General features: G+C 36.0%; 1 protein-coding gene across 5 annotated transcripts in view; it reads left to right on the top strand.

Annotated features, from left to right (window-relative positions):
- The window catches only part of UTRN (utrophin), a 344,257-nt gene that overhangs the window by 303,910 nt on the left and 14,469 nt on the right, over positions 1-25,878 (top strand). For 4 of the 5 annotated variants that reach the window (XM_014879021.2, XM_014879020.2, XM_014879022.2 and 1 more), the window contains 7 exons: positions 2,472-2,629; positions 4,845-5,011; positions 7,366-7,477; positions 13,876-14,012; positions 15,544-15,582; positions 15,825-15,890; positions 19,297-19,362. In XM_014879021.2, the coding sequence (XP_014734507.1) occupies positions 2,472-2,629; positions 4,845-5,011; positions 7,366-7,477; positions 13,876-14,012; positions 15,544-15,582; positions 15,825-15,890; positions 19,297-19,362 (745 nt within the window). Of the gene's footprint in view, positions 1-2,471; positions 2,630-4,844; positions 5,012-7,365; positions 7,478-13,875; positions 14,017-15,543; positions 15,583-15,824; positions 15,891-19,296; positions 19,363-25,878 lie in introns of those variants that run through there. The other variant, XM_088161602.1, reaches the window with a different exon arrangement.

The following is a 25,878-nucleotide window of genomic DNA, read 5'->3' as shown; positions in this document are numbered from 1 at the left end:
GAGAAGAAAAAAAAGTGTGCCCAGATTATCTGAAGCACACTGACAAAGCTTGCCAGTTGCTCCAAATGAAGGGCAAAACAATTTGTACCATGTAATAAGAGTTACTCATGAATGTTTCTTAACAAAGGCTGTCTTTTTCTTGAGCGAAGTGCAGTCGGACTGGATTTTCAAATTTCATTTATTTCTAATTTATTAGTGGTTGTTCTGATGAGAAACATGAAAAAGTATGGGCATAATATAAATTGATTATTTTTCTTTTAAGATTACTTGGAGCTTTAATCCAAGCCAGCCACTAAGTGCAAAAGGAGATTGTAAAAACCGGCTGGAATGAACATAAGAATTTGATTCTACTTCTTCTGTAATTTGTCAAATCACAGAATTAAAAAATATGATAAACGCAGCATTTAAGATGTTTTCAGAAAAGATTAATATTGTGACTAAATGTTAATATACACAGCTACAGATGTCATAAATCAAAATTATTGGCAGAAACAATGTTTTTAGCTGAGCATTTTAACAATTAAAATTGTCTGATCAAAGAAATTTGGTAAGAAAGCACTTGAGAAATAATAACTGTACTGCTGACAGGCCTATTAACTCAATACTCTGCTGTGAGTGTAGGTACAAGCAGTATCTTCCTTCCCAGTGCCTGTATCTGGAAAAATTTTCTTGATCCCTTTCAGCAACGTTTTTTTCTCTTGTTACAGTCATGCTGGTTCATCCATTTATACTGCAGGGCTTGACACCTTAGGAAAATGGAATCAGTGAAGGAAAAGTACATGGAAGCAGACATGGTTATCCAGGAAGAAAATGTGATTATTGTTAAGCTCAAGTTGTCTTCTGGCTGCTGCTCTTGCTTTAAGCTATTTCACATGGCCAGTTGTGACTTGTGGTAACTTCCAGTCTCAGTTCAGAGGGGTTGTGCTTCTGTCCCCAACCAACTGAAGCATAACATAGATTTTTAATATAAGAGATGTGGATATCTCAAACATTATTTCATTCTTTATGGAATCATAGAATACTTTGGTTTGGAAGGGGCTTTAAAAGGTCATCTAGACCAACCACCTTGCAATTACTAGGGTCATCTTTTCCTGGATCAAGTTGCTCCAAGCCCTATCCAATCTGGCCTTTAATGTTTTCAGGGATAGAACATCTACCATGTCTTTGGGCAACTTGTTCTAGTGTTTTGCTACCCTCGTTGCAAAAAAATTCTTTCTTAATAACTAGTCTAAATCTGCCTTCTTGTATTTTAAAACCATTACTACATGTCCTATTGCAACAGGCCCTGCTAAAAGCTTTGGTCCCAGCTTTCTTGTAAGTCTTCTTTGAGTACTGAAAAGCCAAAATAAGGTCTCCTTGGAGTCTTCAGGCTGAACAATCCCAACTTTCTCAGCCTTTATTCAGAGTGATGGAACATCTCTCCTATAATGAGTTTTTTGGCCTTCCTCTGGATCTGCTCTTACATCTCCATATCTTTCCTGTGCTGGAGACCTCAGAGCTGGACTCAGTACTCCAGGTGGGGTCTCACAAGAGAAGAGTGTGCAGAATCCTCCCCCTCAATCTGTTTGCCATACTGTTTCTGATACAGCCCAGGATGTGGTTGACTTTTTGGGCTGTCCAGCTTTTCATCTACTAGCACCCTCAAGTCCTCCTCCTAAGGGCTGCCCTCAGTCCTTCATCCCCCAGCCTGAACTGATTCTGGGTGTTGCCCTGACTCAGGTGCAGCACCTTGCATTTGGCCTTGTTTGGACCCCATGAGGTTCCCAGAGGCCCACTTCTCGTGCTTGTCCAGGTGTGGATGGCATCCCATCCTCCACGTGTGTCAGCCACACCACTCGGCTGTGTCACTTGCAGACCTGCGGAGAGTGCACTCGATCCCTTCGTCCCTTTTATTAATGAAGATACCAGATAAAACACTGGTCCCAATATGGACCCTTGAGGGACATCACTTGTCATTGCTGTCCATCGGGCCTCTGAGCTGTTGACCACTACCCTCTTGTTGGCCACATCCAACCAATTCCTTATCCATCTAACAGACCACCCATCAAATCCATCTCTCTTGAATTTAGAGAGAAAGATGTTGTGGGGGACTGTGTCAAAAGCCTTACAGAAGTCCAGAGAGATGACACATATAGTCATGCCCCTGTCCACTAATGTAGTCATCTACCATAGGAGATCATTAGGTTTGTCAGGAAGGAGTTTTTGCTGGAGAAGCCGTGCTGCCTCAAATCACCTTCTGGTCCACCTTGTGCCATAAGAAGCTATATAGTTTCTTTTTTTTTTGGCCTTATTTTTCTCATTTGTATGGTTACAAATCAAGATTAGATGAATAAAAACTCTTGTAAATGGGACAGTGGCCATTTGTAACCATGACAATAATACAGAAATTAAAAGCTTGACTACAGGGTTACTGAATGAAAGGGGGTGTACATGGAAACAGAACAAGATGGTGTCTTTTGTTGGTGTTGCAGATCTCTTCAAGGAGGTGGCAGGCCCTACAGAAATGTGTGACCAGAGGCAGCTGGGCCTCCTGCTTCACGATGCTATCCAGATCCCACGACAGCTTGGGGAAGTGGCAGCGTTTGGTGGCAGCAATATCGAACCCAGTGTGCGCAGCTGCTTCCAACAGGTAAGATAAAGACCTTCATGTGAAGAACAAAACAAAAACAAACTCTCTCTTAAGTTTACAGATTCACTGGTACATGCTGATGTAAAAAGAAGAGAGGAATAGAATAGAAAAACATCCACTGAGTTTTGAACAGAAAATTATATGCTCCTGCAGCTAAGTATGGGAAATTCATGTGAAAATGCAGCTGTAAAAGATGGTTTATGGTTTATGAGAGGATCAAACAGATTATATTTAGCCACAAGAATACATAAATCTTCTTAATTCTGACAGTGTTTGCTGCTCTAAAAGCTGTTAAAAATTTTGTAGCAGCCAATTATCCTGCTTTGCGTTGTTCAAATGTAACCTAATGCTAAGAGGACAACATGCTTTTTCCAGCTGGAATAAGTCATGATCTCAACAGAACAAGAAAATTATGTTGGTAGTAATTTTTGACCTTGTGCACCAGGAAATTATTTAGCATTATGTTACTGACAAAAGGCCTTGCAGTTGCATGAAACTTGAAGTGTAGTCGTTTTTATACTGTGAGGCTTTATGCAGCAGATCAGAACATGGAATAAAGCTCTTGCAGCCTGCTGTGCAGCTCCACACTACATGCAGGGGGTTAATGAGGCTGCAAGGAGTGTCTGTCTGTTTAAAGAAGATGAGAATTAAAAACAGGATGTTGTAATGAAACACAACTAACTCTGACTTTTTCAAGGATGCCTAAGGCTCCAACTGTTAGCTATTGATAGCTATACTGCTTCAGTGCGTTACTTTTATGAAAGCAGCTGATTTGAGCATTGTCAGAAATTCTGTATGGATTAAAATACACTATAGCTTATATAAAATTAGTGACTTGGATATTTCTGATGTTATTAAATTGAACGTTAAAGATTTTAGTGAACTTTCCGAGGATTTTCTTTTGCCATTTTTTCATAGAGATTTCTACATTTTTGACCAATTAACCATGTAAAGCTTCCCCGATGTTTTAACATTGCTGCTTCAGACAATAAGGAATGGTGCTTGACATATCTATCACTGGCCTTGAGTGGTTTGAGTCATGCTGAAACAAATTGTTCATTTAGTATTTGCAGACTTTGTGTGACAGAGGAATGACCTTTATGTCCCTCTAGGATCTACCCCATCTCCCATGCTATTCAATTATGGGTGGGGGGTACTAACAGGATAGTGTTTAAATACTTGATGTGTTACTACGATTATACTGATAATGAGGTTTCATCCCTCATCTCACATGAGTAGTTCAAGTTCAGTCCCTGGTCATTAGGAAAGCATAGAGAAAATGTGCAGCTGCATGTCAGTTAGCCCAGTGAAATAAAGTATTTTGTTGGTGAGGAAGAAACACTCTTTTTTCATGCTTCTCCCTCTTTCTGCCAAAAATGAACTTGGACCATGAATAGGTTAAGAAGCCTAGTATTGCTTTCCATCACGTATTACCATTTAAGAATAACTTTCATTTTAAACTTTATTTTTTTTGCTTCCATTGAGCTCAGAACCTCTGTTGTTATTGCTGACAAAGCTGATGAATACAATACCTTTGTAGCTAGGCTCCTCCAGTGGTTACAACTTAAAGAAAATGTGGAGATGTGTTTGCTTGCTTCTTAAAACAGTCATGTTAATACCTTAGCTCTGCTATATTCTTGCAGTGACTGGCTATAAATGGCAGATTCCTTTCTTGTTCTTTGCCTGTTTGTTGTATGTGTGTGCTACATTTAATGTGCTAACTAGACAGAACACCATGGGCTTAGAACACAGTAAAAAATGGGCGAGTCTTGGGGCAATCAGTACACACAGGCAAACACTACTGACTTTAGTGTTTTGTCATCAATCTTAACTCAGAAGACAACCATGTCTTCAGTATGTCTGAACTGCAGTGTGCTTCCCTTTCATGCTCATACTCAAGTCCTTTCAGTTGAAAGACAGCTTTACTATACAGTCTGTTGCTTCTTTACTATGTCCTTCATCTTTGTTACCATCTACTTTATCACTGCTGTTTAGTCTTCTAAAGTCTTACTGACTTGTTTTCTTTATTTTCATTTTCACTGAGGCTATTTCTTGTATCCTGTGAATGATTTTGGATTAAACTGTCATGGAAAGAATTCATGCAGGTTGTTGGGGTCTTTTTTCCGTATAATTGTAAAGAAAATCTACTTGTGGATGTCTGTTGTTTTGGTTGTTTTTTATTAAATTTGGATGTGTGTTTTGTTTCTCTCCACAGAACCACAATAAGCCAGAAATAACTGTAAAGCAATTTATAGATTGGATGCGCTTAGAACCACAGTCTATGGTGTGGTTACCAGTTCTACACCGTGTGGCAGCCGCAGAAACAGCAAAACATCAGGCCAAATGCAACATCTGTAAAGAGTGTCCAATTGTTGGATTTAGGTAAGAGGAGAAGTGTTAGGTAAAATGTTTCTCTGGAAATATCCACAGGTTTAAGTCTTCCAACAAATGAAGCTCTTTCTGTCTGTTTTCCCACTGTTTTCCTTCTTTAAGATGTGATCTGCCACCCGTGGTGAGGCCACAGTGTGGCCTGAGCCAATGCAGTTCTGGCTCATGCAGTGCCACTGTTAGACACACAGTGGCTGACAGAGGTGCAGGGTGGGCTGTCATCAGATGTTTTGGATTGGTGGATCCAAAAGCTAGCAAATGAAGTATAAATGCACCCCATGTATTCTGTAAGCACAAGATCAAAAGGAGGTGATCAGTAAGAAATAACGTGGACTGTCTGCCTGCTCTCCTGCATAAGGCTTAGGGAACTAACTTATGCCAGGCAGTATGAAACACCCTTCAGCATAAATCTTTCCTTGCTTAAAACAAACACTGATATGTTGTTGTGATAAGACTTGCAAAGTTCCTTTCTGTCCCTGAACATAATCTAACATGTCTTTTCAAAGAAAAGTGTGAATTCTAAAAGAAAAGGATACATGGGGAACATTCTCCATGTAATTCTCTTGAACTGTAGTTGGTACCCTTAGCAAGTATTGCTATGACTAACGTGAAATCGTTTGTGAAATGATTGCTCCTGTGTGTAAAGTGATGCAACCCCCACCTCCAAAATCTGCAGTAAAGGCTACAGCTAAAGTTAAGCATAACTGGCTTTTTTCTCTACTGTGGTCATGGAGTCTAATGTATTATCCAGGAAAAATATAATGCAGTCTATCATGTAAGTGCTTCTAAGCTTTTTCTTTAGATATCTAGGCAGATGCATAATTTTTGTTCATCATGCTTTCTGTTCTCCATCTTTCCATTATTTTAGAGGATAATAAATCCTGAGGTCAGATTCATCTTGCCTAGTTTTAGGAATGCTGGCTTTAGTCGATCTTACAGGACTAAGCTAGCAACCCTCTTTTTCTCTTTTTTTTAATAAATATAAGTATGTATTTGCAAAAGTAATAACTCTTATCAAACTTTGTTGCATATCTTAAGAGGAGATTAAATTCTCTAAGTGTTCTTGTCTTTATTACTGTTGGAGGAAGCATAGGGTGACAAAGCTCTAGCTCAGCTAAGTTATGGTTATTGAAGTTGTATTATGTGTAGGAGGGCAGAGAGAGAAAAAAAAGACCAATTTAGAATGGGTCATTCTAAATAATTTCTACAATTACGTTAGAGATCTGCAACAACAAAAGCATCTAGTGTCTTAGCAGAAGGTAAATGTAGCCATTTAATGCACAGGCTCTGAGAAAAGATCATAAACAAGTTGAATCAGCATCTTCTAAAGTAAACCTTTACATTTATAGACACATATTCCCTTGCAAAACAAAACATAAAACTCAACAGGGGAAAAATGTGGATGGGTACTGAAAACTGCTCTCAGGAAGCAATTTAATTTAAACTTTAACTATTCATTAGCTATTCAGTTTGGTTCAGTTAGTTCATTTTAGTTTCATACAAGCGATATAACCTCGTCCTTGTCAGAACAACCACAGCATAGAAACGTGGTAGAATCTGGAACTGAATTGTTGCTTTGGTCTAAATAAATAGATAACTCAAACTCCCAGTGATTACATTTAGTAGAAGGGATACTGTAGGAGTTTGTTACCCTATTTATACGTATACTCTTTAAAAAGCCACCAAAAATAAACAAAACATTGTGTATTTTTAACTGAATTTTAGATAACTCTTAAAATTCATGAATTCTTGAGAATTTAGTTTTCTGGAATGTGTCTAGAATTTCTGAGCGTCAAAATTATTTACAAGCCTTTAACTGTTGAGTGTAAAAGCTAAAATAAACCACTCTGGTTTATAAAAGTTTTTTTGAGATGGCACAGGAATAATAAATAGAAGAAAACCAAAGCAATATAGTTTAAAGTCACTGAAAACTTTAAAATTAGAAATTCTTCCCAGTCCATCAATGAAGCTGATGCCTGTAAGATTTTCTTCATCATAACTACTTGGGCAGTCGGCGATTGACAATGGCTCTCTATATTGATATGGAGGCAGGAACTTTTGAATACTCAGTGAGGTGTGTAGTGTAGGAAGGCTCTGTGGACTAAGAGGGCTGCAGGTTTCCTGCTGCAGTGGCACTGGTGTCCCTGGGCCTGCAGCCATCGTGGGTGTTGGGTCTGCCATGTTCTGGTTGTGCACACTTCAAAGTTGTCTCTGAGCTAATCTCGACAAACTCACTGTGTCCTTGTGTTGCTGCTGCTGAAAAACATGTGACACCATTTCAGAGTAATTTGCTTAGTGAGGCTTAATTAGAAGTAAACCTCTAATCACTTTGTTTAATGTCCCCGCAGGTACCGGAGCTTAAAACATTTCAACTATGATGTCTGTCAGAGCTGTTTCTTTTCTGGCCGTACAGCAAAGGGGCATAAATTGCATTATCCAATGGTGGAGTATTGTATACCTGTGAGTGCCAATTTTCTCAATGTTTCTAATGGATAACAACCCTTATTTGAGGTCTAAATTTTTTTCATCATCTTTGCTACCTAGCCAGGATTTCTTTTTCATATGTTTAATATGGCTTGTCTTCCTACCTTTGTCTTTGGAAGGCATCAGGAACTTTTCAGGTTTTGCTGATGTTAGATGGGGAGTGTTTGGATTCTATAAAAATAGGTAGCAGTATCCACCTCTGAGAGAACTTAAACTTCTGATTGGTAAAACAAAGATTGGATATAAAATGTAACTGCTGTTCTTATATACTCACATATATACATACATAATAAGGGTAAGAACATGTCAGAGAAAAAGGACTTGGTTTACTATTGCTATACCATGGCAAAGAGTATTTAATAATCTGGTAATGCACATTAATATTTTTAGGGGGGTGTGTGCTCTTTGTTTTTTGGTCCAGCATTTCCTTGCTTCATGAAAGTGTGGTTAGAAATAGGTTGTATTTCATTCTGTTGTTTAATTGCTATGTACTGAGATATATAAAAGTTGATGTGTAGCTGGAAAAAAATCAACAGAATTGGTCATTTCGAGCCAGAAATGGTGTGAGATGTTTACCAGAAGTCGCTGGCAAAAATTAATGTTATAACACTGTGTTTTCCTAATGATGTTTCAAACACGATTTTTTAAGGATATTTCTAGGAGTCTTTCTTAACTGAAGGAGTGCCTGGGTTGCTACACACAAATACCACTCACACTTTCTTTATCAGATAATTGTTTACAGTCAAGAATTTTAATTCAGTCAGAAATAAATTAATAGAAAAAATGGTATGTGCTCTATACAAGTGTTGAAAGGTCTGCATGCTCAGAAAAATTCAGACCAGAATGTAACTAGCGCTGATTCAACAGAGCCAATTTTCAATAGTATTACAAGATTCTGTAGGTTCTTATAGTAGCAAAAATTCATTTGAGTTATTTTTATTATTGAGACTCTTTTGCTGTAGTTGTTGGACTTACTACCTGTGTTTTCTCTCTCTTTTTATCTGGCTTTTCTTCTGTAATGGAATTCAAATTCCAGTAAATGGTGGTTTTTCTTTGTTATGTCAGAAAAAAACATGAGTAATATTAATGTATTTTCATTAATTCTATAACCAAATGTTAGGATTTTATTGATAAATTGTCATGTCAGGGTACACTTTGAAGAATATTTTTAAAGTAGATTTGTCGTTTTTCAGCTGGTTTTAATGTTTATTATATTTTATCACATGACTATTCTAACCTCAGGATTTGGAGGTCTGTGATTAGACATCATTAGAATTAACTTTTTTTCCTCCTTATAAATCTCATCTTTAGTCAAACAGAAATATTCTTTGTTACTGCCTATAATATGCAGAAAATTCAGAAATTGAGGTATAAGAGGTGTTGAAATAGATAATGCTGCTGGTCTGCAGGATAAGATATCCTTACTTGTTGAGTTAGTCAAATACAGATTACATCTGGTATGGGATATTATACTTTGCCTAGAACATGATGGTATATTTGATTAATTCCAGGTTTTGTCTGAAGCAGCAGATTTCATATCCAAGATGAATTTTCAGATGAACTTGTTAAACGTTTAAGTTCACATTATGTAACTGTGAGCCATCTCATTTTCAAGTGAAGGCTGACAAACTGAAAAATATATTCTGGAAATGGCTGAAACCCTCTCTGTCCCTGGGAACAGGGATGGCTTGTATTATAATGAAGATTTCTGTTACTGCTGCAGAAAGAATGTATTTTTAAAGCAATATTAGGTGTAAAATAAGGTAACATAAGGCAAAAGTCCCTTCTTTCCATGAAATTTAGGAGGAATGAGGTGAATCCACTATGGGATAATAAGGGGAGTAAAATAACATTCTTGATTAGAGTGAATGAAGGAAGGCCAATGTAAAAGGGTGAAAAGGAAGGAACTTGGGGAAGTTTTAAATAGAGCAGAATAAAAGAAATGGCATATAATTCAGATGATGCATAAAATTTGAAGTCCAGCACAGACTCTGGTTAATTTGGAAGCTGAATAAGAGAGCTGGAATTTTATTTGGGTGCTGATGTAAGTACACTCCCCTGCTTCAATTTCTGTAAAAAGAAGTGGTCCATTATATGAACAGACCTAGGTATCTATTAGACTTCCATTATCAGTACCCACATGCAAACTGTTTTAACTAGCCTTATGCAGTCTAGGTCTGAAATAAAGAATTGATTTCACGAAAAGAATTCTGTATTATTATTCTTCCTATTTGTAAAAATGCACTATGGTTGGTATGCTAATTTGTTGTTAAACCTCTCTACATATTGAACTCATACAGTAGTCAAGAGTTGAAAATTTTTTTGCAATTAGTAGAATAGCTTATATGTTTAAATGGAATAATGCCTGAAAAATAGCATAGACCTGAGTTTGTGAAATAAAATAAAAGCACCAAAGGCCACTGAATTATTCCTTAGAATCTATTATATTACAGTACAAATAGCCTGAACAGGAAGAGTGCATCTACTCTGCCTTTTCAAACAAATTCAAAGACTTAATGTTAAAATGTTGCTTTCTTAGCCAGTGTTGAAAAGCAGAATACACATGCATGTATTCATCAAACTACATTAATAAGATCTAGCTTCACTTTCTTACTATTAATGCATATTAATACATTTTTTTTTTCAAGAATACTAGCAATGAATAGGAAAAAAATGTTTCCATTACTTAAGCTGACATTTAGAACTGAAGCTTAGTTACAGATGGAAGGAAGACCATTTAATTGTCTTCAGATGAGCAGTTTGGTGTAGGGTATAAAGGGATTTCTCAAAGCAGAGTAAGTTCTTATTAAATTTAAAATAATTTATGGAATGGTTAAGGAATATATTCTCCATTTTAATGAGTTTTGTAATATTTGTATTAGGTAAGATTTGCGTCATAATTTCAGATTAGGATTGTTTACTCCACATAGCTATGTGTAGTTACTACATTCTAATCTATAATGCTCTTTTGCATTTTCCTAGCTTGCAATTTAGTTTTCTTGATGCTGAAAAATAATTTTTAAAAAGGCATTGTAATGAATTATGTCTTCTTTCATCCAGGATTTAAAGATCAGTATGAGAAGCATCTGAAAACATAATTCTCTCTTATGCAGTAGAAATGCAAAGTTTTCTAGTTTATTTTTCACCTTCACATATTCTTTCTCTAAAAAGATGGAGAAATAAGATTCTTAATGTAGAATTTTACACAGATGTGTAAAAATATTATTAGATTTTTTTCTAGCATCTAATTTGGGAATAGTCCTACACAGTTTATTTTTAGATTGTTTGAGTGAAAATCCTCTCAATAGTGGCAGTTGTGTTATATTAATGTGGCTGGGCTTAATGATAGCATACATTAGTGAGGTTCACATCTTCTCTGGGAATCAGTTTCTCTGTGTATATTAAAACAGCTAATTGTTTACAATTGTTATATAACAGATATAATAAATGTAATTAAGAGAATGATGACTTAGGTGCAGACTAGTCCTTTTACATAAGTTGGTGCAGTGAAAGGAATAAGAACATGGGCTTCCATTATTATTCTTTCTATGAAAAATAGTGAGAAATAAAATTAAATATATATTTATTTTAAGTGTTCTATATTATTTATTCATGTTTCTTATATTTATTGTATTTTTATGTGTTACCTAATTTAGAGCTCTACAATTCGTTTATTACAGTCTTGATATTACTTTTTTACCAATGAAGACTTGTTCTATTTCCAATATACTGAAATCATATACCAACTGGGTCTTTAAGATGTGTATGGAAAACATATTTCACCATGCTCATTTTTTTTCACTGCTTTTCATGAAATCCTGGTTTCTTAAATTTTTATTAGATTACAAGTAATTGTATCTTAGTTGTTTGCTTATAACTCCTTTTGTGCCTGGCTGGTGTATTGAAGAGCTCTGAGGCCAGTTTGTCAGTTGTTACAGATTGTAGCTACTTGACATCTTGAGACTTTTTGCTACCCATTGTTTTTTAATTGTGTGTGGTAGCCATGAATATTAAATGTTTCTTTGTGAGCTTTGTCTTGCTCTAAGAACTGAGATTTTAAATTGAGTTTGAAGGCATCATCTTTAGACTGAATTTTCAGTGAAGGAAAGTACTTTTTCTTTGCTTTTGAAATAGTTCTGTAGCAATGGTGCTATTTGTACTATTGATTTGTGTGGAAATAGCCAAGATGTCATGATGTAAGGAAGTATACAAGGTACCTGCTAGTTTTCATTTAGAAGATAGATTCTACACAAGAGTTCCAGCTATTCTTTTTTATAAAGGAAAATGTTATAGTACATCTGCCTTGGCATGATTTTGGGTAGTATTTTATGGTTATATGCCCAAAAGAAAAAAAAAAAAGAAGACATTTTTCAGAATTGCACCTTAATTGCATATAAATTAAAATAGTTATTTTGAATCTGCTGAAATTTCACTGGGTAGTGTTTGTAGTGTTCAGTCAGTACAGTCATATTAGTCCTCTTTCAGAGAATCAGGCTGTCATACTAAATAAACAATACACCAGAGGAAAATCTGGCAGCTCAGTAGACATTTATTTCTACAATGTGTAGGTATTAAAATTTTCATTCCCTGGCCTTGGGGCAGAGTTCCATCTGTTGGAGTAACTTTTGCATGAGAGTAAGCAGCCCTTTGCATTGCCTCATGTTCCTTCTTTGGATGGTGCAGTGGTTGGAGAGATGCTTTTTGAGAATGATTTTGAACCCTCCCTGGATTCACTTTTATTAAAATTCAGGGGTTCAAACAACCCTTGGTCACAAATTTGCTCTGTTTGTTGTCTACTTTTTAAAGCCATATATGAGAAACTCCTACCAAGGCCAGTTTGTTTTACTCTTTTTATTGCTCATCTGAAGTGCATTACAGAGTTTGTAACTGTATGTATTATACATATATTAAAATATATAGATTAATATGGAAGTATTTTTAATGTTTTGACAGCACAGAATAGTTTGCCTGACCTACTCCTAGGCCTCTTTGTAGTACATCGGGAAAAAATTACAAAACTGAAATCTTCCTCTCTATTTTCCACATGGTTGTCCATTGGCTTTGGCATCCTTTGATGCTAACAGGCTTCTTCTGAAGCAGAGGCTACAAGAATGCAATTTGTAGTTTGTTGCAGAGCCTGGACAGGAAGTCTGTAAAAGCTGTTGCAAATCTTCAGGTACTTCTGGAGGTGAATGGCCATGTTTTCTTTACTGCAGCTGCAAGAGAAAATGCTCAATAGTACTGGTTGGAAGGGGATGTTCCATTGAAATTCTCAGCATAGTCTGAGTACGTACACTTTAAAGGCAGACTGTATACTATGGTTTCTCCCTGCAGATCTCTTTATTGCTATTTTTGCCTTGTATTTTATGCCTGTATATATCCCTACTTTTGCAGCAGAAGTTAGCTGAATAGTATTACCGAAGCAGTGCTGTGGTGATTATTGCTGTGATTATCACTGGTTAAAGGGATAAAAGCAGTTAAATAAATTTTAATTTTGTCCTCAGGATAGGGTGGTGAGCAGAGAGGGATAGGGCTAAGCACTTGCCAGTTCAGGAAGAAGCTGCATCCATCACGACCAGTAAAAAAATCTACTGGGAGGGATGGAAGATGTTGATTGTAACTTGTAAATTTAGACTTGTAGAATCTTGTGGCTAATTTATGTTCTAATCTTACTCTGTGGTAGTAAGGAGAATAGTGAATCAGTCTGAGTTTACTTCAGGCACTAATTGTTCTTATCAGGCCTGCCTGTGCTTTGGAAAAGTGCCTGTACACTGGCCACTGCTTCACCTGTTCATTTTTTCTGGAATTTATTTCTCTGGAAAATTACGATGGCAGAATCCTATAGGAGGAGATTTGGTAACTTGAGAAAATGCATCTGAAAATCTTGACCAGTCTCTGGCAGCAGAGAATAGTTTAGCACATACCATTCCCATCTTCTGATAAAGTTTTCTATTGTAGGTCTAGAATGGGAGGCAGTGAGGGCTATATCTTACCAACTGATTTTTTTCCCTTTTAAATTTTTTCTCAAAAATTACATTTTTGTGGTTTTTAAGACTGCATATAAACGTTTAGCTTAAGACTTGAACCTGTGTCAATTTTTCTCTAATTTATACAATAATTGGCAAATGCATCTATTGCTGGGAATTAGAAGCCTTGCTATTATTTTCCAGTAGAAGAGAATTTTTAGGTGCATTAGCATTATTATTGTACCATATCTCAGGACACTGAAAAGGCAATTTTAGCATCATTGAAATTTTAAAGTTCTTCCTTGTATTCTTTTTCAGGACAGTACCAGCAGTGTTTATCAATATTATTGACATTAAATCAGTACTATTTAACAATGTTGAATTTAATTTCTTTTTTTTTTTTTTAAGACAACATCTGGAGAAGATGTACGGGACTTCACAAAGGTGCTGAAGAATAAATTCCGGTCAAAGAAGTATTTTGCAAAGCATCCCAGACTTGGCTACTTACCTGTGCAAACAGTGTTGGAGGGTGACAACCTGGAGACGTAAGCTTGGTTTATAGAGCTTGACCCTAGAGCCACTGGTCTATTCTATCAGAAACAAAAACTGAAACTCAAAAGATAGCCAGCAACAGTTGCAGAGCCTTGTGCTATATTATTCTGTATTGTTTCACGTTATTTGCAGAACTTCTCTATTATTTTTAAAATAACATATTTTATGCCTAGATTTTTATCAGCATTGTATTATAAAGCCATGGACTTAACAATGTCTATGGTAATGGGCAAAGGTAGTTTTGGCAGGGGCTGAATAGCACTTTTACAGCTCTGCTTATTTGATTATGTCAATATTCCTGGAATTAGAAACGTCTGAGTTAATTAGGGTCATACAGGCTTCAGAAATATTGGTGGCCTAATCAGAAAGAGGACTCTCAGTGTCTCCACAGTTATTATTTATGGCACTGACAGAAGTGCTTCACTTTATTTACTCACTTGGCAGTTGTCAGCAAAAGACACTCTTACAAGAGCAAAATTTAAGATGTGTTGACAGGGTGCTAGAATTAGTTTCATGGCTTGACTGTCCCTCACATCCTGGAGTCTGTGGCACTGCTGCACGGTCTGAGCACAGCAGCACTTAGCAGCAGCCCAACTGCACACACAGCAGCCCAGTGCCCATGGCCTGAGGGCTTTCATGACTGTAGGGCTGTGCCTTTCATTTGCAATAAATAAACAAAACCTCCTCATTAGCAGTTTAAGATATAGGAGGAAGCAATCTGAAAACTGCCTAATTGATAGCCTGGCTTCTAATGCACATTCAAATGTTACATACCAGGGCAGTCTTCAGCTGCCACCAACACAGCAAAGCAAACCTGCTTTAATGTGATGAAAGTCTGCCAATGCTGCCAGAAATTGGAATGATAAAACTATAATCACAGGTCAGGATAAAATTCTGTCAGTCCAGTCGTGTGGGAAGTATACAAATAAATTGTCAGCACCATGCAGAGAAAATTCTTGGTATTGGTTTTATGCCCTGTGGGTGGACATACTACAGTAATATATTCATTTTAATAAAAATAATTTTAAAATGTTTTATAGTTATTCAAGTGTGAGAATGTAATACAATATGTATTTACCTCATTATTTTTATGTGTAATGAGAAGAAGCATTGATAACTATAAATTGTGGGGGGATGGTTTAATGGTGAGATTTTTGCACCCCACTTTTTTTGAATACATTTTATTAGTTACTTTAAAATTAAAGTTCCAGTGCTTGAACAGAATTTAAATGAATTGACTATGGTTTATGAACTGCAGTTCAATCAATAACACTGATTTGGATTTTTCTTTAAATTGATTTTTATGTAACAAAATTAGGTATGTAGGTCAGTCTTCTGTTCCTCCATGACATGTGGCAGTATTTGTTATTTTCTCTTTTCTACATCAATTGTTACTGGTTCAGAGTGGGTTGCTGTTTAAAATATTCTGTGTTTCTCCAGCTTTCTCTTGCTTTAATGGAATTAAAATTTTTGTTTCATAGTTTCATTCTTTCTCTTTTTTCTTTTTTTATGTCTTCCTTACAGTCCTATCACTCTCATCAGTATGTGGCCAGAGCAATATGAGTAAGTATGCAGAACCCCTTTATCTGGAAAGCCTCATTTGCCAGTTGTTTTCTATTAGCTCAGTTGTAGCTAATCTGATGTCCCTGAACTATAGGGCATGGCTGACCCAAAGCAAGAACCACCCTCAGGAATATTGTGCATGAATTTATTTGTCATCAGTCTAACTTGATTTAAAATAATGTTGTCTATATCATTAATTGCTCTAGACACCACTAATTTTTTTATTATTCTTTTTAAACTAGTCCTTCCCAGTCTCCACAGCTGTTTCATGATGACACACACTCCAGGATAGAACAGTATGCTACTAGGTAAGAGAGACCTGGTTTCTCACTAGTCCATTGCATTTTGTGGTTGATTCCTGCAGTTTTCATTTAACACGCTATTGGTTGGGTATTATTTATTAAAAAGATGTCATTCTCTGTACTTAGAAGTAAGTCAAGTATTTTTAAATCATTAGCTTCTGATTACGGTCATATTAAATCTAACATGTGTTAGATCTATCATCTCTCATACAGAATGGAAGCTGTTGCAAAATTGCATTATTTCTAGAATGTGCCATTATTGGTTTCTTTCTTCATTTTTAACCTTTGAAATAAACTGAACTTTTTCTATATATAGGTTTTCCCAGTAGGATATTAGACCAAGAGTTTGGGATTTTTTCTGTGATAGGCTGACACTCTACATTACTGTTGGCTTTTAGCAGAGTAGATTGTAATTATGAATGTTTTATGTTGTGGCTTTTGTGGGGTCACCCTAGTCCTGTTATGATAAAATGTCTGTTATTCCAAATCCATCTCAATGTTTCTGTGTTTTGTTAACTCTTTTTCTGTACATTCAGAGCTGGTGATCACAGAATCATTAAGGTTGGAAAAGACCTCTAAAATCGTCAAGCCCAGAAAGCAGCATTGCTGTGTTCATCACTAAACCATGTCCCCAAGTGCCACCCCCACATGCCTTTTGAGCACTTCCAGGGAAGGTGGCTCCAAGTCTTCCTTGGCCAGCCTGTTCCAATACCAGACCACCTTTTCACTGAAAAAACTTTTTGTAATACCTAACCTAAACCTCCCCTGGCACAACTCAAGGCCATTTTCTCTCATCTGGAGTTAAGGGCGTGATGATGGTGAAACATTAACCAGAGACAACCTCTCAAAAATAAGTACCATGGGAACTGACTAGGTTATTCTTTGTATGTTTTTATTATTGTATCTAATCTCCACAACTGAAAAACAATTTTAACTTCTTCATTTTTTTTGAATAAAAATTCAGAGTGCATGTTTAAATTAATAGCATTCTTATTTATGGGCACGTTAAAAATCTTCAGACCACTTTTTTAAATGCCTGCACGTGATCTTGGAAGCAGGAGAAAATAGGGCAGGAAATAAAGCTGAAGGCCTACTCACAGTCAGCCTATTTTTTTTGTCCCCCAACAGCAAATATTTTCATCCTTCATTAGTAGTAGAGCACAATGACATACAAAGCCATTACAGAGCTTTTCAATTGTTTGAAACATGTCATTCATATAAATCACCCAGCATTTCTTTAAATCTATAATTTAGGCCATGTTGTAGTCAATTAAAATCCCTGAACTAGACAAATTAAATTTCTCTAAAGATGTGGAAGAATTTTCTGTCTGCTGATGTCTCTTTTTCAGCATGTGGTGCCACAATACTGTGGCTTTTTGTGCCCAGATGAAGCTCAAACTCTGGCCTCTCATTAAGGATCAGTGGAGATCCTAGGTGCAATAGCTGTTTTCCCTCTCCTCCCCCTCACCTCTTACCAGCTCTGCTTGAGATGAGATTAGCTGAAGCTGGACTGTGCACTACTCAATTATCACTCAGGACACAAACCTAAATCTGTACCTGCTATGTGCAAACATTGCTTAGAAAAATCGAAAACTTACTACTAATTGCCTCATGCGTAATCTGTCTAAAACTACTCAGGATTGTTTTTCTTCTAACAAAGGAAGACATTATTTTGTGTCTTTCATATAATTTTTATTGTGTCCTTTCTAGTTGAATCTGTTATGCATTTGTTGCCTATAAAATAGTAAATATTTTTTTTGTTCCGGTCTTTTCAGCTAAGCATCTTTAAAGAAATATTATCAGGTCTTCCCTAATAAGACAGTGCCCAGCAGAAACAGTATGTTAGAGCTTAAAGCCTTCACTAACACTGATTGGCGAACATTCAACTCTCACTTTTCTGTTTACAAAATCCCCTGCCTGGAATCAAGTACCATCTCCCTGTTCTGTCATGCTGTGTCACCTCTCAGTTGCTTCCAATTTCTTCCTTGAAAAAGCTTTCAGTCTTTATCCTACCTTGAAGGCTTTTTGCAACTCTAGGGTCCCTTCCCTGTCTCTCTGTTTCCTCATTAGGGCCATCTGCTGGTTCCATATAGTGTCCCAAGCAAATCCTCATTAATGATGGAGATTCTAAATGTGATGATAATGGTGTAGTCTGTATTAGTGAATTGGAATATTTATTACTCACTAGGGGATTCGGGGCAGGTCCTTCTCTCTTAAAAGTAACAGGGGTTGTACTACTTCCTTATGTGACAAAGGGGCTGTGAAGATTAATTTCTAAAATTATGTTTCATCAAAAAATTTCAAGATGCTGAGCTTAGAAGCTTTATAAAGGTGACTTGTAAGCATGTGGCTCACTGTGAACTAGATTTGTTTGAAATGCCCTAGAGCAGAGATGATCTGATTTGTCCTGAGTCACTTCAGGGTTTCTGTTCCCTTCAGGGGAGACATTGGAGTACAATGTCCCATCCAGCCATGGTGTAACAGACAATCAAGACAACATCCAGTGTGTGCCTTCATTTATTTTTCTGCGACCCTCAGGAATAGTAACAAATGTACACAAGGGCAAACTTGCTTCATTCTAAAAGAAGTCACCAAAGTTCCATGTTCTTTAGGGCCTTGCACATTCCCTTCAAAAGGAAGTTTGAAGATGTCTATAGTAATGCATAATGCACTTGCAAAAATATATGTGAAATTAAGATATCTTTATAGTAAAGGAAATAGCCGTATTTGGTGCAGTTGAATATATGTGTAGAGCATTAAGTGTTCCTAAATTTGTATGTACATCTTATGTCCATAAGGTACATCTTACCTGGAAACTTGAATACATAAAAAATTTCTGCTTTGATTTTAAAGAACTGTATGACCTTGTATATACAGTCTAGTAATCTGGGGTTTTTTAGATTAATTGCTTCCAAAATGAGGAACTGTAGGCAATGATTCCCAGTAATTATACTGCTTTCTGTGATGTTTTACAGGACTTGTCTGTCCACAGTGTGGTATTATTTGCCAAGCATTATTTGAGATGTTGCACGTGCTATATTTAAAAAGGATTCATCCTCTTTTGTTAGTCCAGCTTTAGAAAATTCAAAAAGAAAACCATCTGTGAAAACATCTCTTTAACTAATTTTGTCATGCAAGTTGTGGTGATGCTAATAATAATTATGGTAGAGGGAGAAAATGCAGTTTTTTGTTGTTGTTTGGTAAGTAGAATTAATTAATCATAGCACAAGTTTCTCATGAAGGTCCTCTGGATTATAGGTTTTCATCACAAAATCCAGGAATTTATTCCTAATCACATATACAAAGATTGCCATATCTGAGCTGTTTATAAGTAGAATTGATTTTCCCCACTGCCTCTGTTTAAATTGTGCAGCGTGTTGTCTGAAAGTCGTGATCTTTCTGTGCCTTTCAGGCTTGCACAGATGGAAAGGACCAATGGCTCCTTCCTCATGGACAGCAGCTCCACCACAGGAAGCGTGTAAGTAACTCACACTCATCACGGCTCTCAGGAACTTGGCTGGTAGGTTCATGGTTAAATCTTCAGCAGCTCTAACACAGGGCTTAGTCCCAGTGAGAGCAGCTAATCAGTATGAGCCCAAGGATGCCTCCATGAGTTTAATTTTCCCAAGCACCAATTGTAGAAATTGGTGGTGTTCACTTGACAGTGTGTGGGAACTCTATGTTTGTCAGCAATTCTGTTTCAAAAGGGAGGATGTTTCATGTGACTTGTAAAAGGCCACAGCTCTGTATGTTCTACTTTGTATTCCTTTTCTGCTTTTATCACAGTATAAAAGAAAATAATCCTTTTCTAGGCTTTTGCTAGACCCTAGACAACTTTCTTACTAAAATAAAAAATCATCTGTACCTTGAAGATTCTTCTGAGCCAGAAAAGTGTTGCTATTTCTTGTTTATATTTCAATTTTCTGGCTGCTGATCCATCGGTTTGTACCTGGAATTGTCCTATATAATAAATATAGTCCTACTTTAATTTTACCAATTTTCTTTTTTTTTTTAATTATGTCTCTTTTATTGTAAAAACCCTAATGAAAATGCATTGGTTCTCTGCTTGGAAAACACAGAACACCTTGAATTGCTGATGGATTAAATACTTCTTTTTAATTTAGAAACAAATGTTTTAACCTCACTTTATCATCAGTTCAGTTAATTAAATCAGCATTGTAGGACTCTGCCTCTTCTAATTTATTGACAAATACCATCAGTATTTTTAAAGAGGAAAACTGAAATTGTTCTTGTTCAGCTTTAGTTAAAAAATACTGTTGGTCTCAGTAATACTTTCATTTACTGTTTTAAAAGCTAATAATGAAATTTTTCTATCTATAGATAGGTACTACAGGATCTATTAGTGTACTAACAGTTTGAGATTTAAATATTTTGATTGGAAGAAGCACATGACCCCCTTTAAATATTGCCTCTTTCCTGATTAATTAACTCTATTTATGTACCAAAGAAAACTTTTTTTCATGAAAACTGTTTTAATGTGTTTCTGTCATTGGCACACTCACCAGTGAGAGAAATGCAGCCAAAATATTCCCTTTTGATTTCCCTTTCACAAAAAAAGAAGAGCAAACATACTGTCATTTGGCAGGAAAGCTGGAAACCTGAAGGCAGCTAAATGCTCATACGCTTGAGTTGTGTATTTTGAAATTAATGAGCCTACTCATATAGAAAGACAAAACAACCATCCATCCCAATGGTAAAAAGGGGGGGGTGTATGCTTAATTTTTATTGGCAAATCAGCTGTTGATTTTAAAGCAATTTCCCTGCATTCCTTTTCCTTAGAAAAAGAATCAACATGGAAAGCTTGTGTACCAACAGGTGAAAGATGCTTCTGAATGTGGGTCTCAGTCAGGGGACTGTTAAACAAACAAAATATGGACAAGAAAATAACCCTGTACACAGTGGCACCTTCTATTTTGTTTGCAGATTACAATGCATGCTCTGATTAAGGCATAAGTACTGAAGTACTCAAAACTCTGAAGGCATGTGGTTTAAAGTTTGAACAATATTCATAAAATAATTTAGGTTGGAAAAGACCTTTAATATCATTAATCCAACTTTCCAAGTCCACTGCCACATGTTCCCAAGTGCCACATTTACCTCCCTTAAATACCTCCAGTAATGGTGACTCAACCACTGCCCTGGGCTACCTGTTCCAGTGCTTGACAGCTCTTTTTGATGGAGGTTTTCCAAACTACAGACCTGTGAAGTTTGTATCCCAGTTTGGATCAGAAATTGCTGAAACATTAGGAGTTAGGGATTATAGTTCAAATATATTCTTATTTTTGTAAATGCCATTTAACATAGAAATGGGGATGGTGTAATCATTCTTATATGGATGGAATTCAAAGGAGCAATCTGAAATGTGAATACATGTTTTTTCAGTTCAGATGTAAAGCTCTGAGCCAAACTTTTTTTTTTTTTTTACAGTACTATTTGAAACATTCAGGAAACAATTTCTAATTTGGAAATCAAATTCTTTGCTTCTTATAATTAGGTTTCTGTTTCATTATCTTATTTTTATTGGTCCCGAAGAGTCCTTCAGTTTATTGGGGATATAGAACAGAGATGGTGTTGCACTTGATTTAGAAAGTTACTTCTTTGGTCTTGTCAAATTCACAATACTTTTAACATTCTTCATGCTTCAGAGATTATATGTAAGAAGTCATCTACATTTGAATAGGAGAATTTCTGCTCTTAGTTAAAAATAATGACTTTATTTTCAGGAATGTTTTGCAGTATGCCATTTGATTAAGAAAGCACTCATCAAAGATAATTCTTGGGTTTTAACTAACCTGTTTTCGTGAATGTCATTGTGACTTTTATCTCTGACTAAGACTAACCCTCCCCTTGTCAAAAGATATGTGAATTCCATTTAAAAATGCATTTTTCTTAATCAGAAAAATAGTTGTAGGTAGAAAAAAAAGGCACAGTCTCTACTATAGTGTGTCAAGATTTTAAGAAAACGTTCTAATGCTTTCATGCATTAATTTTTTGGTACAAAGACATTGAATAGAAATGTTTTCCCTTCATGCCATCTTCTTACGTTAGACAGCTCTAAATGTTTAGGCTAGAATGTTGTGATGGATTTTATTTGGCTTTAATTCATGCAAAGGTATCTCTATCTTTAAAGCAGACTTACCTATTCACAAATAAAGATGAGCATAAGGAAAAGATTAGTTCTTTACAACAAAGGATGATAGTGTTCCTAAGAGAAAGCTATGCCTCACAATTTGATAAATCATGGTGTAGTAGAAAGAAATAAAAATTGTTAGAGTAATAGGAAAAGAGTGCAACTTTTAGGTATGAACTATCCCAACCAGCCCATACTGAAGTGAATTGCACTGGGCACAGTATAAATACTTTCAGAATAAATGTAGGTAATTAATACCCGTTTTCTGGTTCGTGCCTTTACTATCAGTGATCTTCATGTCTGCAGCATTGTTGATGCTATTTCACACTCATCTTAAGGCAGAGTTGGAACATATCTGAAATTTTATTTGTTAGGGAACTCTGCACTTAGGTTCAGAAGTGAAGGCCATTGATACTTTTACCTGGCACTGCTATTTAATGTGATGTAAGCCAAACTAGAGCCCCAGTATTTAGTAACTGAATACTGTGACATGATGTAAGGGGTTAAAAGGTATCTTGTCACAAGGAGAAATTTGTTTCATGGGATGGTAAAATTAGGAGAAGAACAAGTAAATTAGATAAAATATTTTTGAGTACCTTTTGCATCCTTATTCTAGTATGTTTCATAGCACCAGTAGGTCAAGATACACTTTATTTGGACTAGAATGCATGATATCTAGTATGAGAGCTACAGCAAAAATGAAAATTGTCAATGAAGTAAGTTCACAAATAGTCACATCTTCCTATCTTAAATACAATTTAGCAATTAGTTTTCTTAATCAGATAAAATAATGCACTGATGAAAAGTGATGGTCAGGAAATCTGAATTTTCTTTCTACCGCATAGTCAAATAAAAGAGAGGTTACATGCAGCTTTATTTGCCTCTTGCTTCCTCTATGCACAATGCATGTTTAGGAATAGACATCTTGAAAATATATGTCCACAAAGAGAATAGGATACTTCAAAGGCTGTTTTCCCTCGGCTTCTTTGTTGGGGTGTTCTTTTCCTCTGAGATGTACTTCTTTCAAGTCTGACCTTCTGGGATGTCTTGTCTGCTGCTTTTTACTGTGGTGAATTGCAGAATAAGAGCTGCAACCTCTGCTGTCGAAGGACTTTGTGTACTTCTAATTGTTTCTCAAAGTACACAGGGTATTCAATAAAATAACCACCAAGAAAGAATGAGCAATTAAATTTTACATGCTGCTTTTATTTTGATTGCTGATAACCATCTCCTACCACTTCTACAAAACAATGTCCCAGATTCTCAAAATGAAAGTATTTGCCTAGCATAGAACAATGACCTTATGTTGCAGGTCATTTGAAGCCCTGTCCTGGGACCCCTGTGCTACTAATGAATCTGTCCCAATTACAGTCATGAGATTTGTTGGTGCAGGTTCAAGGCTGTGTTTTTTCAAACTAGTGATTTTGCAAGACAGACCAAAGGTAGAATACATGGTAAAAACACACTTCTGTTTCAGAAGACTTCCTTTATCAAGTCCCTGTGAAAAAAGCGTGCTGTCAGTTGCAACCTGTGATGCCTAAAAAAGAGCAATCAATATTCACAGCCTCTCCAGTAGGCTTTCTGAGGCTACCAGGGGGAGAAAAGGGAAATGAAGATTTTTCTAGAGTGAATGATTTTGAGACCAAAGTATAAAATTACCTGTATTTAGCTGTGTTAATCTCATCTATTGGATCACAATGCAGTCAAAAGTACATAAGAATTTACCGTGTAAACTCTTTTTTTTAAAGCCTTTATAGGTTTCATTAAAAATTGAGGTGGCACCTAATGCAAAATCTTGACAGAATCTCAGTTTTAACAAATTCCAATAAATATAATAAATCCAGATTTACAGAACTTTCTTTTAAAAAAGATCCAGTTTGGGTGTCCTAAATTTTGTTTATAAACTATTTCACAATTTCAAAACATAGACAGCAGCTTTTTGATGCCTAATTAAAATAACCAGACTAAACTAGATAAAGTGAACGTTTCTTGGCATCATCAACACCCTTGCACAAAAGAAGGCTGTATGTGTAGTCACACAGTATCATTTAAATTCCCATGTAAACACTGTTTTGAAGCCTGGATGATAAATCTGTGTTCTCTCACCTGCCTGCTTTAACTCTGTTTTTGTGCTCGCCCAAGGTGTGACATTGAATTGCCATCTCTCTTGGCTCGCTGTGGCCTTTTCAGTCACAGGGTACTCTGCATGTTTTGCAGGGCTGTTGGAAGCCCCCAGAGGGGGTTACATCACTTCAGCAAAAAAATTGTTAAAAGAGTTAGGGTATTTTTGTCAGGATGACTAAAGGGTATAGAAGTACAATGATATTTTAATTATCGCCCTGGGACCTGATCCAAACTCCATTAACTGCACTAGCCTTTGTTTTCATTTTAAGTAGACATGAAGTATTAATGAAAAACAATAGTGGTTATGAATTTCCCTGAGATCACTCAAGTAGTGAAGAAGATAAAGCAGTTAAAGGGGTTTTTGTTTTGCTTTGCTTTGTAGATAAGGGGGGAAAAAGGAACACTGATCTGTTTGTTTCTTTTTCAGCTGGTACTCTTGGATGTAATTATATTTTTTAAGGACATAAATGCACATGCAACCTCAATTACATTTAATTCATTCTCTCTCTATATATGTATTAATGAAAAATTTATTAAATTTATTCATTTGCATGGAAGATCCATGTTGTCATTTCTTCTCATAAATGTAGTACTGACAACAGCCAAGACAACTAGGAAATAAGTGAACGTACATTATTTTCTTTAAACTTTCTGCTCATTTTTTAAAGCAAACTCAATTATTAGGTTTTTCGTCCAATGGACAGAACTGGCACAGGCTATATTTTTTCTTGTTTGGATTTTTTTCAGCAGGCACAGCATTACTTGATGTACATTTCTTTGCACAAGTCTAAATTTTCAAGCCTCTATGGCTGGAAAGCGGAAGCCACATGATAGCTTTGGGTAGATAGTGAATAGTTATCCTTGGGAAGAAATAATTTAGTGTTGTTCTACCATGAGATTAGTCTTCAGTACAAATTTTGTCTTAGGCAGCATTACAAAGAACCAGATCATTTTGCTAAATGATAGACTTTTCCAAGAGAGACACACCAGGAATCAGGATTTATTAAATCTTTGACTATTTTGTCTTCTAATACTGATGATGCTTTTAAATTGATAGTGATATACTGAGCTAACAAAAAAAATCTTAGTTTAACAGGACAAAGTAAGGTTTTTCTTTACGCAAACAGTATTTATGCAACTCTTGTCTGTTCCTGTCATGTGCATTCTCTCCTTTTGTCCCAAGAGTTTGAGCTTATTTCTGAGGAATCCCCCAATCCGTATGCATGGCCTGTAAGAAATCTAATGGGTTTTACTTGTACATGCATTTATTTATAGACTATTTCCCACCGCAGAAATAACTGCTGTTACTTCCAGGGTATACTTTTCTAAATAACTGGTTTTACTATTCATTCAAGTGAGATGGTACATTTGGAAATATTGTGATAAAAGATGTTAAATTGACTGACAGAAAATTTTTAAAAGTCTCCTGAAAATCTCCATTACACTTTTATTTGGAAAATAAATACTTTTCATATAATGAACTTCTGATATTTTTGCATATGCTTTCAAAGGCAGTCCTTGAGGATGCTTTTCATTCCATAACCAATGGATAGGAGAATTTGCAGCTCCCAAATTTCCTCCAACAATAGGAGGAAAAAAATTAGCACACAAAACATTTTTAATGTGGAAAAGTCTCTTTTCTAAATAATATTTGAATATGTGTGTATATACTGCCCATATGTGTCACTCTGCTCTGATGATGCTTTAACTGTAGGAGAT

The sequence above is a fragment of the Sturnus vulgaris genome, chromosome 3, assembly GCF_052056855.1.
Source record: "Sturnus vulgaris isolate bStuVul1 chromosome 3, bStuVul1.hap1, whole genome shotgun sequence".
NCBI classification, from domain to species: Eukaryota; Metazoa; Chordata; class Aves; order Passeriformes; family Sturnidae; genus Sturnus; species Sturnus vulgaris.
This window is presented reverse-complemented; position numbering and strand designations above follow the sequence as displayed.